The sequence below is a fragment of the Eucyclogobius newberryi genome, unplaced genomic scaffold (genome assembly GCF_026437365.1).
Source record: "Eucyclogobius newberryi isolate DKJ021-1_F unplaced genomic scaffold, fEucNew1.0.hap1 SCAF_16, whole genome shotgun sequence".
Classification (NCBI taxonomy): domain Eukaryota; kingdom Metazoa; phylum Chordata; class Actinopteri; order Gobiiformes; family Gobiidae; genus Eucyclogobius; species Eucyclogobius newberryi.
Genome location: NW_027315790.1, coordinates 35,600,327 through 35,617,319, shown reverse-complemented (window position 1 = coordinate 35,617,319; position 16,993 = coordinate 35,600,327). Strand labels below are relative to the sequence as shown.

At 49.7% G+C, this 16,993-nt stretch overlaps 1 protein-coding gene across 1 annotated transcript; it reads left to right on the top strand.

Moving 5' to 3' along the window:
- Window positions 1–4,362: 4,362 nt before the first annotated feature.
- LOC140361553 (uncharacterized) lies at window positions 4,363–16,140 on the top strand. The gene is made up of 7 exons (XM_072447265.1): window positions 4,363–4,721; window positions 6,168–6,267; window positions 6,393–6,544; window positions 10,670–11,587; window positions 13,203–13,277; window positions 13,544–14,173; window positions 14,996–16,140. Exons 1-7 carry the CDS (start codon window positions 4,514–4,516, stop codon window positions 16,138–16,140), a joined length of 3,228 nt encoding a protein of 1,075 aa, XP_072303366.1. The 5' UTR covers window positions 4,363–4,513.
- Window positions 16,141–16,993: the final 853 nt, after the last annotated feature.

The window sequence follows — 16,993 nt, the reverse complement described above, 5'->3', positions numbered from 1 at the left end:
ACCGCGAGAAATCGTTTTCTAGAATGTGTTTTATGTGTTTGTATCAAAGGAAACACACACAGAAAGGTGGATTTTCCGAATTGATTTGACTCTGGCGAACAGGAAGTGACACCGGAAGCAAATGCGAATAGATCAAAATGGCAGCGTAAACAAGCTGACCGAAGCTGCACTAAGCTCAGCGTTAGCCCCAAAAAATGATTAAAACTGTAAAGCCAGAATTGAAAAAAGGACCAAAAGTGACCGATTTTATCTCATAGACCAAACCCTAAATAAAATATCAGGTTATATCATTATTTATCATTATTTTTCTAATGTCAAATAATCTTGTTCAGAAGAGACACAAGTTTTACTTTATTTTTGTGGAGCTGGTGTGACTCAATTTTCGTTTTTATTTGATAGAAAAGATGAATCCATTTTGTTCTCTCCCAAATCTGGCAACGCCGGGGCCAAGGCGCATGCGCAATCTCTCCAGTGATGGCGGATTGTGGCATGGTCAGTATTAGATCAACCCCCCGCGAACTCACGGAAGTCAGAATTTACTCCAATATGGCGGCCCTCGATACGCTTCAGACCCAAGCCCCCGGAAGCCAAGATGGCCGCCATTGAAACCTATGGAGCTGCTCATTGGCGCATGGTTCCAAAAGTGTTTTAGTTCCGCATTACTTCCTGTATACTGGTATATCTCCTCCCACTTTTGTGACGTCATCGCCGTGAGGCTTTGGCGTCGGGAGCGCGCACGTCACAGCAGCGCGACAGACTGAGAAGAGTCAACACGGACTTTTGGAATAATTCGGCTTGAAATATTCTGTTTACGTAACGTATAATGATGAATTGTTATATCCATCTATAAATATACATGTATCATGTTGTAAAGCTCTGATATTTAAGAGAATTATAAAGAAGTGTTAAGATAAAAAGTCTGGTTTAATGACAATGAATTACATTTAGAGGTTTAATAACGTCCTCATCATTTTCTGTAGTTTTTGGTTTGGGTATTTATTTTGTTATTAACTTTTCAGTTATTAATTTACATAATATAGTTTGGCCAATATGCATTTTTTTTAATCAGATGAAAGAAATATAAAATATAATCATCGATTCTGTTACATAATTGAGTTAAGCAGTATTTAATTATATTCAGTTTACTTTTGTGTCGTTTTTGTATCATGTCAATCTTTAATAAATACAAAACACATTTGATTATTAATGTAATTAATAAGAATAATGAACATGAATGAACTTGTTCAATAAATGCAAATCTGATTATAACTACAAATGATAAATTGATTTTAGCCAGTTTTAGTTGAGTTTTAAAGCTACAATGTGGGAGTCCCTTATTAAGGGGTTTTGGAGTCTGTGTAATGTTCATTATTATTATCATCATTAATAGAATCAGAAAATGTATTGCCATTGTCAAAATTTCACAAACAGTGGAACTTGCTTTGGTGATTCAGTGCAACATAAAAATATTAACAATGATAAAACAACCTGTATAAGTCAAATAGAACAAACTGAATAAAATAAGATATTCTTTTATTGTCCACACATGAGGAAATTTCGTTGTTGCAACACAGTAGATACAGAGGAAAAGAACAGAAAACTTATAGGAAGTTTAAAAAACACTCTTAATAGAAGAACTCTTATAAACAAAAACTCCTCTAGACAGAACCTCTCATACATTAATAAGGAATGGAGGGAAAATAAAGATAAAATAAAAACAGCGTAAGACAAAATAATACTAATAATAATGGTAAAATAAACACTCTTTTTACATCAGTTATATGCACATGAATGTGACATTATTGTGTTAAATACTGAATATCTCAGTATTTAACAAGACTTTGTTTCCATGGCTACGCAGTCTTCTGTAGTTCAGTAACTGCACCGTTCAGCTCCATCGTATGACTGAGACAAACAGAACATGTCACAGCTTTAGATTATACAAGTCATATAACATACACTTCACATGTTTAGATTATACAAGTCATATAACATACACTTCACATGTTTAGATTATACAAGTCATATAACATACACTTCACATGTTTAGATTATACAAGTCATATAACATACACTTCACATGTTTAGATTATACAAGTCATAGAACATAAGATAAGATAAGATAAGATATTCCTTTATTGTCCCACATGGGGAAATTTCATTGGTGCAACGCAGGTAGATCCAGAGGTAGATCCAGAAGAACAGATCACTTATAGGAAGTCTGAAAAACACTTTCAGTAGAAGATCTCCTATAAATAAATAAAAACTCCCATAGACAAATAAATAAATAAATAAATACCATTGCATGTGATCACGACAGTAATTGCACATGAATATGTGTCACGACAGCACATAGATTGCACATGAATTTCACAGGAATTGCTCGCTCGGAGCTAGCTCACGTCACAACAACACAACGAACGCAACGAAAAACGCTCAAATCCAGCCGAAAAAAGTCAAAAACAGTTGAATTAAAAAACTATTCCAGCGCGTGTCCCTATCGTACAGTAAAATAGAACAAATATACTAACTATATTTACAAAATATAGGAGATAAAGCACAATAAGTGTGAGAAAGAAGAGAGAGCGTTTACACCGGGCTGCCAGCTGTACCAGCGCCTTATGACGTACACTTCACATGTTTAGATTATAAAAGTCATATAACATACACTTCACATGTGACACAGCAGTGTCTCTTTTGAAGAATAATTATCATTTAGTTTTTTTGGTCATAACAAAACAGACATTTTATAAATTCAAAATACTGATTCTACTGTTTACTTTTAGTCGAGGCAAAAGTTATTATTAAAATACCTTTTGCTTTGGAGTCGTCAGGAGTTTACTTGAGATGACTCTGTGTCTGCAGTGACCTGCAGTGACCTGCAGTGACCTGTAGTGACCTGTAGTGACCTGCAGTGACCTGTAGTGACCTGCAGTGACCTGTAGTGACCTGTAGTGACCTGCAGTGACCTGCAGTGACCTGTAGTGACCTGTAGTGACCTGCAGTGACCTGTAGTGACCTGTAGTGACCTGCAGTGACCTGTAGTGACCTGCAGTGACCTGTAGTGACCTGCAGTGACCTGTAGTGACCTGCAGTGACCTGCAGTGACCTGTAGTGACCTGTAGTGACCTGTAGTGACCTGCAGTGACCTGCAGTGACCTGTAGTGACCTGTAGTGACCTGTAGTGACCTGCAGTGACCTGTAGTGACCTTTAGAACATTGATATATTCTGCATAATTAACGGAGTTAAATGGAATATGTTATTGACAGATTTACATTTCGCTCTGTAACACAAAAGTTCCTCTTTTCACATTAATTTTTAAAGCTAGAACCAAAAGTCATTTATTTATGCATAAGTTTAAACCTTAGAAGTTAGAACATAACTGACATGTTTGATAAATCTCTACATGTTCCATGGAAGTAAATCCATGACATTCCTATAGAAAACAAGCGTGTGCTTTGTTGTTTAAACACTTCATTATGAAATATGTAATAAAACCTTAAATGTGGTCTCAGCCCCTGTAAGTACAGCACTGTCACTTTTAAACACCTTTACATTTATATGTGTAAGATATGACCCATTTCAGCAGGTTATAAGATAAGATAAGATAAGATATTCCTTTATTGTCCCACATGGGGAAATTTCATTGGTGCAACGCAGGTAGAATTATTGGTTGTTTTTTATAGCACATGATACAAACATCACTTTATTTCCTACTTTCTCTAGTTTTCCTTGATCTGTGCTTAACCTTTTGTCTCTTAGAACATTTAGTAAGAGAAATAATTAGTTGTTTAATGCAGAAGCACGAGCCATCATGACGTGTTGTTGCATCTTTGTGTAGCTAAACTTTAGCTTACGTTAGCTCGTGTTAGCTTGTGTTAGCTCGTGGTAGCTCGTGTTAACTTGTGTTAACTCGTGTTAACTGTGTAATTGTTGTTTTACACTTCATATGGATCGATGTGTGAAACGTGAGGAATGACAAACAAACACAACTTACGTGTCTCGTCTCGTCACATGTTCTTCTGCTTGTGTTTAGTTTCCGTCACGTGTTCCCCTGAGGCTCGTTCATGAGGGTGACGTGCGCGCTCGGTGCGCGTACACCGGTCACCGGAAGGTTAAAAATGTATTTTTTAAGTATTTTAGAAACAGTTGAAGAGTGAAATTCCTTCTATTTTATTTTTAGACTAAAAACAATTTAGCATGTTTGGTAATTTTAGAGGCCGAACTCCTGAAATGGTCCGACCAAAAGGCTGCATTCTGCGAAGTGGCCACTACTCAATTTGGAGCCAGAGGCAGAGGGGGCGTGGCCTATCCAGATCATATAATACATCCATGAGCAGAGCACGCTTCAGACGCTGGCTAAGAGAGCGGATTTGGACGCCGGTTGCGGTCGCCGCCACGTTGGGGCCAGTAACTTCCGTTTCGCCGCTATGTTGGAATTGTGACTTCCGTGAGCCAGCTGGGGTCTGATCTAATGCCAACCGAAAAGTGTCACGAAAGACTTTTGGAAACATGTCGTGCTGCGTGAAACTGTGCAATAACCGGAGTGACCGGCGCAACGCGGTGACGGGCATCGGCGTCCACCACCTCCGGTTCTTCCGTTTCCCGACGGAACCGAAGCTCCGCAGGCTGTGGATCAAAGCGACGCGGCGCTGGGACCTGCTCAAGACCAACGAGCCGGGGCCCAACCGGAGGATCTGCAACGCGCACTTCATCACCGGTGCGTCCCTCCCGCGTGTCCCCGTGCGTCCCGGTGTGTCCCCGTCCCTCCCGCGTGTCCCCGTGCGTCCCGGTGTGTCCCCGTCCCTCCCGCGTGTCCCCGTGCGTCCCGGTGTGTCCCCGTCCCTCCCGCGTGTCCCCGTGCGTCCCGGTGTGTCCCCGTGCGTCCCGGTGTGTCCCCGTCCCTCCCGCGTGTCCCCGTGCGTCCCGGTGTGTCCCCGTGCGTCCCGGTGTGTCCCCGTGCGTCCCGGTGTGTCCCCGTCCCTCCCGCGTGTCCCCGTGCGTCCCGGTGTGTCCCCGTGCGTCCCGGTGTGTCCCCGTGCGTCCCGGTGTGTCCCCGTGCCCCCCCCCCCATGTCCTCCGCTAGTTCACTCAGACATGTCACGTTAAACGGGTGATAAGAGTCATAAGTTTACAATGATTATAATAATGATCTCATGACTGATGTAGAATGTTATTATATTATATCATGTTTAGAATGTTATTATATTATATCATGTTTAGAATGTTAAACATGATATAATATAATATCATGTTTAGAATGTTATTATATTAGATCATGTTTAGAACTGTAAAAGTTGAAATCCGCCATGTTTTTGTTGTGACGTCATCACCGTGCGCCTCTGTTAGAGCTGAAGAACCTGAACTGTACAATCTTAAACATCCATTAGAATCCGTTGCGAGCCGTGTGTAAATATCTTTATAATGTAAATATAAAAGCATGATTCCAGTTTGTCTAGCCTCCGTGTGATCACGTTCTGCCCTCTGATTGGACGGGAGGATTGACCCCGGGATTGGTCCTCTTCACCAAATAGTCCGACGTTCAACTTTTCTGCGTCGGACGCGGGGCAGCAGCCAATCAGAGCTCACGCTCCAGTGACGTGCTGCGACCCGGAAGAAGACCCCAAAACAAACCCCACAACAATTAAAAAAAAAAAAGTCCTCCAGACGCAGCTCTTGCAGCAAATAACAGTGTTCTGTCTGGGCTGGGGGCGTCAGGCGGCGCTTGCAAAAAGTACTCTATGTAAAGCCAATATGATCACACTCCGCCCGCCACTTAGGAGCGGCGTATTTTTCGGCGCTTTTTCAAAATAAAGCAGCGCTTTTAATGTTGCGTGCCGTAATTTACATATTGGCTTTCCATATCTTTTGGGGACAGCGTGAGCATGTTTATCTTAATACCTGGCGGCATCTTTTGGGCGAGAACACTGAATAATGATATTGACTAAACTCTGCTCAGTTCTGAAGTATCTGGCCCCAGACGGCCCCGGGGCCCATCGCCTCCATTTGGACTTTGTAAAGTTAATAAACCAAAGGCACTTTCTCCTCCTGTTCTGCCATGGCACCAAGAGAACAAGCAACACAGGGAAACGCAACAACCTGAGGCCGGGTGCAGAATCGGCTCCTTTACTATGAATATGAAGAGATTTTATGTTGGTGTTTACAGGAAACTTTTCTTTGGACCCGAGGCATCCGGACCATGTTCCCTCCATCTTCCCCTTCAACAAGAACCAAGAGCATTCTCGCATCGCACAGAGTGTCCAGAGGTGAGCCGGGTCAGGGGGTCAGGGGCTCGGGGTCAGGGGGGTCAGGGGCTCGGGGGGGTCAGGGGCTCGGGGGGGTCAGGGGCTCGGGGGGGTCAGGGGCTTCACTATGTGTTTTTCTTGTGAAGGTTCAATCGCCTTGGGAAACGTGGGGAAGTTCCAGGGCGTCCATTTCACCCTCTGTCTGCTCCCAAACCTGTGACCTGTGACCCAACTGAAGACCTGCAGGGAGCTGGACACCTGCAGGGAGCTGGACGAGCGGAACAACACAACTATTCAAGTAAAAAAAAAAAGATAATATATAATAATAATAATAATGGTACATGGGGTGGGTGCTCGATGGCGGGCGTCTAGGGGGCCTTTCCCCACGGGGCCCAGCCGGGCACAGAATGAATGACGTGGGCCTTCCTCCCGTGGACCCACCACCTGCAGGCGTATGGAGCCGGTGCAGAGCCATCTGGGCGGCAGTCGATGGCAGGGGCCTCGATATATGAAAAAATATAATTTGGCCCTTTTGCTTTGTGACATTCTAGACTCTTCAGAGCCTGGATGCACAGGATGTCCCAGGCCCAGTTTCAGTTTCACACTAGGGCATTGTTTTTCAAAGAACAGTGAGGAATGCGAATTGGATTAATGCAAATATTATCAACTGAAACTGTCTCTTTCCTTGAACCTGCGCCATGTGCCCGTCTTCCTGTGAAACCTGCCTGTAAAAAATTATAAATGTTTCTATTGAGGTGGGTCATGTGACCACCGGGCTAACCTGTAGAACTGAACGTGAATCCTTGGGTGGGGGGGAGAGTAATGTAGGACAGACAGACATATAGACGACTTGGCTCGGTTTATAGAAGGGTTGAGAGGTTCCATCTAGATATAGTCGGCCTCAGCTCCACTCACGGCTCTGGAACCATCTCCTCCAGAGGCCGGACGCTCCACTTCTCTGGTGCTCCCCGCGGGGCTGGTGTGGGCGGGGCTAGTGTGGGCGGGGCTAGTGTGGGCGGGGCTGGTGTGGGCCCCTCAGCTCAGCTGTTGGAGTTCACCCTGGTGGACGAGAGGGTCGTGTCCCTTCGCCTTCGGGTGGGGGACATGTCTCTCACTGTTGTGGCGGCCTACGGGCCGAACAGCAGAGGACACGGCCTTCTCAGAGTCCTTGGGAGGGGAACTGGACAGTGCACCAACCGGGGACTCCATTGTTCTACTGGGGGACTTCAACGCCCACGTGGACGATGACAGTGACTCCTGGAGAGGGGCGGAGCTCCGATCTGAAGCCGAGCGGTCAGTTATTGGACTATTGTCCAGAACAAACACCATGTTCAACACAAGGTCCATCAGGTCACATGACACCAGGACACAGGAGGTCAATAATCCACTTTGTTGTCGTGTCCTCTGACCTCTGACCTCCGGCCGCGTGTCCTGGACACTCGGGTGAAGAGAGGGGCGGAGCTATAGAGCACCACCTGGTGGTGAGTTGGATCCTCTGGTGGAGGAGGAAGCCGGACCAACTTGGCAGACCCAAGTGCATTGTGGGAGTCTGTTGGGAACATCTAGTGGAGCCTCTGTCAGGAGGGTCTTCACCTCACATCTCCAGGAGACTCCTCCCATGTCCCGGGGGACGCTGGGGACATTGAGTCCGAGTGGACCATGCTGTGGTCACATGGTCCGGTGCCTGTCGCCGTGGTAACCTCCGAACCCGGTGGTGGAGACTGGAAGTAAGGGATGTGGTCAGGCCTCTCTGACCTTTAGGTCTCCAGAGGTCATCGACAGGTGTCAGGCCAAGCGGGCGCAGCTCATGGAGGAGGAGCCATGGAGGAGGAAGCAGCTTCTCCAACACGTTTATGGTGGAGACCTGCTGACCTCTGACCTCTGACCTGTGACCTCCACTGGGAAAGTGGTCAGACGGTGGAAGGACTTTGAGGACCTGATTAATCCCACTGTCATGTCTTCTGAAGAGGAAGCAGAGACTGAGGACACAGAGGGACTGAAGTCACTAAGGTTGTTCAGGAGACAAACTCCTCGGTGGCTCCTCAGTGGCTCCTGGATGAGATCCTGAGGACCTAAAGTCTCTGGATGTTGTAGGACTGTCTCTGACACGTCTCTGTAACAGGGGTGGCGGTCGGGGACAGTGTCTCTGGCAGACCGGGGTGGTGGTCCCTCTGTTCCAGAAGGAGGACCAGAGGGTGTGTCCCACCTACAGAGGGATCACACTCCTCAGACTCCCATAAGGTCTGTTCCAGGTCCTGGAGGAGAATCTGACCCATAGAACCTCAGATTCAGGAGGAGCAGGTTTAGGTCCTGGTGGTGCAACACTGGAACAGCTCTAGACTCTCCACCAGGGGGCGCCAGGGTTCATGGGAGTTTGCACAGTCACATGTGCTTTGTGGATCTGGAGAAGGATTTGGACCGTGTCCTTTGGGGGGTGCAGGGAGTACGGGGTCCGGGGCCCCTTGCTCAGGTCCCTGTATGTCCCTGCTGTCCGATCCCTGTCTGACAGGAGCAGGAGCTGTGGTCACTGCAGTGAGTCAGACCTGTTCCCATGAGGGACTCCTCAGGGCTGCGCTTTGTCACCGCTTCTGTTCATGGTTTTTATGGACAGAATTTCTATGTGCTGTCAGGGGCCGGAGGGTGTGGTCAGGGGCCGGAGGGTGTGGTCAGGGGCCGGAGGGTGTGGTCAGGGGCCGGAGGGTGTGGTCAGGGGCCGGAGGGTGTGGTCAGGGGCCGGAGGGTGTGGTCAGGGGTCGGAGGGTGTGGTCAGGGGTCGGAGGGTGTCCGGTTTGGGGACCGGACACCCTCCGGCTGTTTGCAGACGATGTTGTTCTGATGGCGCCATCAAACCCAGACCTGGGCCCCCCCACCCTCTCCAAGTGGGTGGGGGGGTCCTTGTCCTCCCCAGGTGGGTGGGGGGTCCTTGTCCTCTCCAGGTGGGTGGGGGGTCCTTGTCCTCTCCAAGTGGGTGGGGGTCCTTGTCCTCTCCAGGTGGGTGGGGGGTCCTTGTCCTCTCCAGGTGGGTGGGGGGTCCTTGTCCTCTCCAGGTGGGTGGGGGGTCCTTGTCCTCTCCAGGTGGAGGAGTTCAAGTATCTCGGGGTCTTGATGGAGCGTGTGATGAGTGATGAGTGAGTTGGACTGTTGTGGTGAAGAATGAGCTGAGTCTAAAGACAAAGCTCTCGATTTACCGGTCAATCTACGTTCTGACCTCACCTATGGTCATGAGCTTTGGGTAATGACCCAAAGGACAAGATCGAGGATACAAGTGGTGGAGATGAGCTTCCTCCTCCCTGCTTAGACTGCTGCCGATAAGTGGAAGAAGATGGATGGATAATAATTGTATACATTCTTTGTGATGGCCTTTTTCATGCTGCTAAAAACATGTTCCAAAAGTATCCATTTGTTGTGTCCATGGCAGGAGTTTTGAGGCCACAGGTGCTTTGTTAATCTCAGCAGAAGGGAGCAGGAGCAGGAGCGGGAGCGGGAGCACAGTTGAAGGGTTGGGCCTGTGAAGAGTGGGCACCATGACACCTGAGAATCCCTCCAAAAGATTCATTTGTCGTCTTAATATTTACCCACAGGCTCTTTTCTAAGTCAATCGATGGAAGATGTTTTTACCTTGTTGACATGTTCGGGTTAGTATCCGCGATCTCATGACCATAGGTGAGGTCAGGAATGTAGCATCACCGCCTTGAGTTCACCCTCAATGAAATCAAGATGGTTGGTCCAGTTGGCTGTCCTTTGGCCGGGCTGGACCGTCGCCCCGGCAGGTCCTGCTCTCTCGTTCCCCTGTCTGCGTGCTCCTGGGCCTGGGCAAGCTAATGCTAATGTTGCTAATGCTATCTGAGGTCGATGTCTGTCAACTGGTCTGGTTTGAGTCTCTTTCCTTTCACATCCCTCAGTGAGTCGTGTTCCACTGCCGTCCTCGGCTCCAAAGTCAATTTTAACATGTTTCATCCATCCATCCATTTTCTGCCGCTTTATCCGGGGCCGGGTCGCGGGGGCAGCAGTCTGAGCAGGGACTCCCAGACTTCCTTCTCCCCAGACACTTTCTCTAACTCCTCCGGGGGGATCCCGAGGCTTTCCCAGGCCAGCCGAGAGACATAGTCTCTCCAGCGTGTCCTGGGTCTTCCCCGGGGCCTCTTCCCGGTGGGACATGCCTGAAACACCTCCCGAGGGAGGGGCCCAGGAGGCATCCGGAACAGATGCCCGAGCCACCTCAGCTGGCTCCTCTCGACGTGAAGGAGCAGCGGCTCTACTCCGAGCTCCTCACCTTATCTCTAAGGGAGCGCCCAGCCACACGGCGGAGGAAACTCATTTCGACCGCTTGTATCCGCAATTTTAACATGTTTCATTCTTCAAAAAGGAACTTTCCTCTGTTGAGACTCTGTCGGAGCATCTCTAACATGCTTTTCTCTTTCAGAAAAGATTCCACCGGAGTCTGTGCCTTTTGTGGGAACCAAACCCCTGGTGAACGGGCCCCTGCAGGCCATACTCTCGCAGGTCATACTCTCGCAGGCCGAACTCTCAAAGACCGGACTCTCGCAGGCCGGACTCTCGCAGGCCGGACTCTCACAGGCCGGACTCTCGCAGGCCGGACTCTCGCAGACCGGACTCTCGCAGACCGGACTCTCGCAGACCGGACTCTCGCAGACCGGACTCTCGCAGACCGGACTCTCGCAGGCCGGACTCTCGCAGGCCGGACTCTCGCAGGCCGGACTCTCGCAGGCCGGACTCTCGCAGGCCGGACTCTCGCAGGCCGGACTCTCGCAGGCCGGACTCTCGCAGGCCGGACTCTCGCAGGCCGGACTCTCGCAGGCCGGACTCTCGCAGGCCGGACTCTCGCAGGCCGGACTCTCGCAGGCCGGACTCTCGCAGGCCGGACTCTCGCAGGTGAGGGCGGGGGCTGGACACCTGCAGGGTGCTGGACAAACCCTTGGCTCTGGATTTCTGCTGAACACTGGACAACTGCATGGTCCTGTTTTGACGCAGGGCTCCATTCTCACACAGACCACGGTACCAACACAAGGCCCCATACACTCTCAGGGAGCTGGACACCTGCAGGGAGCTGGGCACATCCAAGGTTCCGTAGTGTTGCTGGACACCTGCAGGGGAAATGTAAAACTTCCAGAGACTTTAGTCCCACGAGTCGCCAGAGTTCTGCCGGGAGCTGCACTCCAGCAGAGCACCGTACTCGACCTGGGCAGTGTTGTGCTGCCAGGCCCTGCACTGCCACAGGGAGCTGGACACCTGCAGGGAGCTGGACACCTGCAGGGAGCTGGACACCTGCAGGGAGCTGGACACCTGCAGGGAGCTGGACACCTGCAGGGAGCTAAACAGTGTAAGTATTCATTCAAACCTGGTGTGATATTTCCTCAGACACTCTCAAAGCCGTCCCATAACTCTTAAGCTACGTTCACACTGCGGCGGCCAAATCGCGCCCGACGCAGAAGTTAGACTCCTGTGCATTTGAAGACAAACGCCCCGTCTGAGGCGTCTGCACATGCTCAGTGGAGTCATCCTGCACATGCTCAGTGGAGTCATCCTGCACATGCTCAGTGGAGTCGTCCTGCACATGCTCAGTGGAGTCATCCTGCACATGCTCAGTGGAGTCGTCCTGCACATGCTCAGTGGAGTCGTCCTGCACATGCTCAGTGGAGTCGTCCTGCACATGCTCAGTGGAGTCGTCCTGCACATGCTCAGTGGAGTCGTCCTGCACATGCTCAGTGGAGTCGTCCTGCACATGCTCAGTGGAGTCGTCCTGCACATGCTCAGTGGAGTCGTCCTGCACATGCTCAGTGGAGTCGTCCTGCACATGCTCAGTGGAGTCGTCCTGCACATGCTCAGTGGAGTCGTCCTGCACATGCTCAGTGGAGTCGTCCTGCACATGCTCAGTGGAGTCGTCCTGCACGTGCTCAGTGGAGTCGTCCTGCACGTGCTCAGTGGAGTCGTCCTGCACGTGCTCAGTGGAGGAGTTGTCCTGTGTTGCTTTTCTCGTGGTGTAAATGGAGTTTAATGTTGGATCATGGCTTTGGTTTATTAACTTTACACAGTCCAAAAGTGGAGGCGATGGGCCCCGGGGCCCGTCTGGGACCCGCAGATACTTCAGAGCTGAGCAGAGTTTAGTCAATATCATTATTTGCTCCAAGAGCTGTGTTTTAAGGATTTTTTTTATCTTGCGGGTTTGTTTTGGGTCTTTTTCCGGGTCGTCTCTGATTGGCTGCTGCTGCGCATCTGCTGCAGCTGAACAAATCTGAACATGTCGCGCCGGTCGCCTCGTACGCGCTCAAAGCGCCAAGAGCGTACGAAAACGCACGAATCGCGGCGCTACAACAAAGAAATCGCACGGCGGGAAACGCAGGACGCGCTCGACGCGCGTTTACATAGACTTTGAACGTGAAGTGGCTTTGGCCGCCGCGGTGTGGACGAGGCTTTAGAAATGAACCATCTCATAAACGGTACATTCCAGCTTTATTGGTTGTGATTCAATATTGATGCTTGATTACATGAAATTAGCCTTTATCGTCCTCTGCATTTGACCCATCCTTCAATCTGTGGAGCAGTGGTCACAGTGCAGGGGGCGGAGCACCTGCAGGGTGCAGGGGGCGGAGCACCTGCAGGGTGCAGGGGGCGGAGCACCTGCAGGGTGCAGGGGGCGGAGCACCTGCAGGGTGCAGGGGGGCGGAGCACCTGCAGGGTGCAGGGGGGCGGAGCGGGTGCAGGGGGTGGAGCAGATCTTGAGCTGGCCTTGATCAGGACCACCATATTTTTATTTTTTTATTTCACGTATCAAACATTTTCAAACACTTACAAAAATTAATTTATTTGAATTTTCTTTGGTCTTCGAGTGTTTTTTATAACGCCCAAAATCACAGCCACAGTCGCTCTGAGGGCGAAAAACGGATTAAACATGGTCCAAATATGAATAAATGTGATTCTCCTGTTTCTTGTTCCAGCGGCGTCCGGAGCAAACGTGGTCCAGATGGTGATTCTCCTGGTGTTCCCGCCTCCAGAGACCGTCCCCTTTGAAAGTACGACCTCCAGTCGCTCGGAGCTCCGCCCAGTAGGGCTGTTAACGCTTTCATTTAAACGGCCCTAATCAAAAGCCTTTTTTATAATTGGAAGCAGACAGCGCACAGGGGTCTCATTTTGACTTAAGAACTGTAGCAAAACTCATTTGACTTGATAATGACAAAAATCAGGTGCAGCGACTTTAAAATGTTCACTTCATCTGTTCAAACCCTCTGAGATTTTGCTCAAATATGTAAGAACGTGCTTTTTCTTGTATGCCTTGCAGCTGTTCATTTGGACCACAGTTACTCTCAAGATCCGGAATATGCTTTTGACTCCAGCGAATCATCGAGCGAATCATCGAGCGAAGACGAAACGGAAGCGCCACCGACGGGAAAACCGGGTCAGACTCCCGGATCTGGACCCAAACCGGGTCAGACTCCCGGATCTGGACCCAAACCGGGTCAGGACACCAACGATTCTCAAGAGAAAACTGCATCGACTGACGCCAACTCTGAGACGAACAAAGGGACAGAGAGAAAGGTCAAGGCCATCCACTGCCCGGTGTGTGCCAGCATGTATCTGACCATCGACAGCTTTTTGACCCACGTAAAAAAACACGTGGACGCCCGATTTCGCTGCAAAGTCTGTGACAAAAAGCTGTTGGGGAAGTGCGACTTGGAGACTCACATGAGGATCCACACTGGGGAGAAACCTTTCAGCTGTTCAGTCTGTGACAGGAGTTACAGGGTGAAGAAGTCGCTGACGGAGCACATGAAGGTGCACACGGAGCAGAGGTTTGAGTGCAACGTCTGCGGGATGGCGTTCAGAAAAGAGACGTCACTGGAGACGCACCGGCTCCGACACCGGGACAAACGAAAACCAGAGAAGGACAAACTCACCGAGGACAAAAGAGGTGAGTTCTACAAGAGTCCTCAACCATCAGACAAATGTCCCATGGTCCCGTGTCCTTAGACAAATGTCCCATGGTCCTGTGTCCTTAGACGCATGTCCCATGGTCCTGTGTCCTTAGACGCATGTCCCATGGTCCTGTGTCCTTAGACGCATGTCCCATGGTCCCGTGTCCTTAGACGCATGTCCCATGGTCCTGTGTCCTTAGACGCATGTCCCATGGTCCCGTGTCCTTAGACCCTCCTTTTCGACCAGTTCTTCTCATCTGATTGGATGAGATGGTTCTAGAGCATCTTTGAGGTGGGAGGGGCCATGTCATTTATGGCTTTGTAAATCAGGAGGAGGAGTTTAAATGTGAAGAGACTCCAGCACCAGCGTAATGTGCTCTCTTCTTTTAGTTCCTGTTGTAATCTTGCTGCTGCATTTTGAACCAGTTAAAGCTTTTTATGGAGCTTTTAGGACCTGCTGTGAGCAGGAGTTAAAGAAGTCTAATGGATGGATATTTAACATCACTTTTAACAACACAGATGTTTGACCTGGTTTAAGCTTTAATGTACATTAAAGTCACCAACTATTTCAAACCGATAATTGTTCAAGCCTGTCAAGAAGTCTGTCATGAACCCCAACCTCAGAGTTCCACCTCAGAGTTCCACCTCAGAGTTCCACCTCAGAGTTCCACCTCAGAGTTCCACCTCAGAGTTCCACCTCAGAGTTCCACCTCAGAGTTCCACCTCAGAGTTCCACCTCAGAGTTCAGCTGGTCCATTCACACTGTCACTGAATGTCTGAATTAGGATTAAATAAATGGTTTGATCTGCTCTTTCCAGATGCCGTTCCGAAGGTGCGTAAACTCAAGCGCTTCCTCTGCAGCGTCTGTGAGAAGCCTTTGGCGACACAGCTGAGGCTGGACGAGCACATGATGCTTCACACGGGCGAGCGCCCGCACCAATGCTCCGTGTGTCAGAAACGATACCGCACCAAGACCCTGCTCGGCACGCACATGAAGATTCACACCACAGTCAAACCTTTCAGCTGTTCATTCTGCTCTAAGAGGTTCTGGAAGAGCGGGTCCTTGACGGCGCACGTGGAGGCGCGGCACACGGGCAAAACCTTCGAGTGCGACGAATGTGGACGAAAGTTTGCCACGAAGTCAAAGCTCCAATGCCACTCAAAGATACACGCACAGGACAGACCTTACAGGTGCTCAGTGTGCCTGCAGCTGTTCGAGTCCATGGAACAGGCAGAGGAACATTTGGAGAATCACAAAAAGGACAAAGAAGCGTCGGGTCAAAGCTCTGAACGACGCGACATGTTTGTCAAATACTTGGGAGCGACGTATCTGTGCACGGAGTGTGGGAAGTCCTTCTTCCAGAAGCAGAACCTGGAAGTTCACATGCGTGTCCACTCAGACAGACCTTTCAGCTGTTCTCAGTGTAATTTGAAATTCTCGTGTAAAATTAATTTATCCGTCCACATGATGCTGCATACGGGCGAGAAACCTTTCAGCTGCTCAGTCTGTAACAAATCCTTCCGTGTGAAATCGTCTCTGGATCAGCACCTGCTGATGCACTCGGGAGTGAAGCCGTACGCCTGCCACGTCTGCGGCGCCAGGTTCTCCAAGAAGTTCCGCCTGCGTCACCACAGCAGAGTCCACTGCAAAGAGCGGCTGTTCTCCTGCTCCAGCTGCACCAAAACCTTCAAAACACAGCAGACTCTGAACGAGCACATGAGGGTGGTGCACGGAGCCGGGGATCACCGCTGCCCCTTCTGCAGCAAAGTCTTCCTGAGCGAGGGCGGGATGCACAGGCACGTGTCCAGGGTGGGGCACGTGGGGGGCGGGGCAGAGGGAGCGGGGGGCGGGGCAGTGAGAGCGGGGGGCGGGGCAGACGCACTGGAGTCGCAGAAGGCAGCAGAAGCCATCATGTATGTGAACGAAGAGCCGCTGGACTTGAGGGCAAGGGGCGGAGTCTGAGGCATGGGGGGCGTGGTTTGGACCCTTTTCAGTTCAGTGTTGCTATGACAACTTATGCTCATTTATGTTCCATTTTTCTACTTCAACTGATCCGTGCCTTCGATGCGTTGTAAACACTTTCTGGTAAATGAGCACCAGAGGGTAAAACAAACATGGAGGCCTCAGCTACACTTTCTCTTCCATTTGAGGTCAGAAGTTACTTTTGTGCAGAAACACCAAAGTTTAGAAGAGAATGAAACGTTTGTACAAAAGTCACAATAAACTTTTGAACTTTCATATTCTGGGAAATCATCTTTTATTTCTGACTCGTTTGTCCCAAAGATGAAGCAGAACAAGCAAAACACATCAACCTGAGCACTACACGCAGTACACGCAGTACACACAAATAACACTGTGAAAGGCTTAAAATGATTCCCCATAGGGTCCTCATCAACAGCCTTGGACCCGACAGCATCCCTGTCATCGCCCCTGTCATCGCCCCTGCCCTCAGAGCAGCCCTGCGTCCCCCCTGCAACATCTACTCCCACTTCCTCACTCTCCTCATCTCCACCCTCACCCAGGGGCCTTCCCAGCCAATCAAATCAGGCCTGAAGACGCTCCACTCACGCCCAATAAAGCGAGACCCATCCCCCCTCGCCCTTCACCTGGTATCTCCCATCTCCCCTCGCCCTTCACCTGGTATCTCCCCTCGCCCTTCACCTGGTATCTCCCCTCGCCCTTCACCTGGTATCTCGCCTCCCCCCTCTAGTGTTGTTTCTGTGTCACATCACACAGATGGGAAAACAAAATGTGAGTCAGGCTCAATCTGAGAAATGTGATTCATATTCTGTGAAAAGATAAGGTCCAGTTCCAC

Bases quoted from the DNA above. Each gene is read 5' to 3' on its own strand.
- LOC140361553 (XM_072447265.1), top strand. From the start codon at position 4,514: ATGTCGTGCTGCGTGAAACTGTGCAATAACCGGAGTGACCGGCGCAAC. The intron at 4,722-6,167 runs GTGCGTCCCTCC...TGGTGTTTACAG, and splicing joins CAACGCGCACTTCATCACCG to GAAACTTTTCTTTGGACCCG. The intron at 6,268-6,392 runs GTGAGCCGGGTC...TTTCTTGTGAAG, and splicing joins ATCGCACAGAGTGTCCAGAG to GTTCAATCGCCTTGGGAAAC.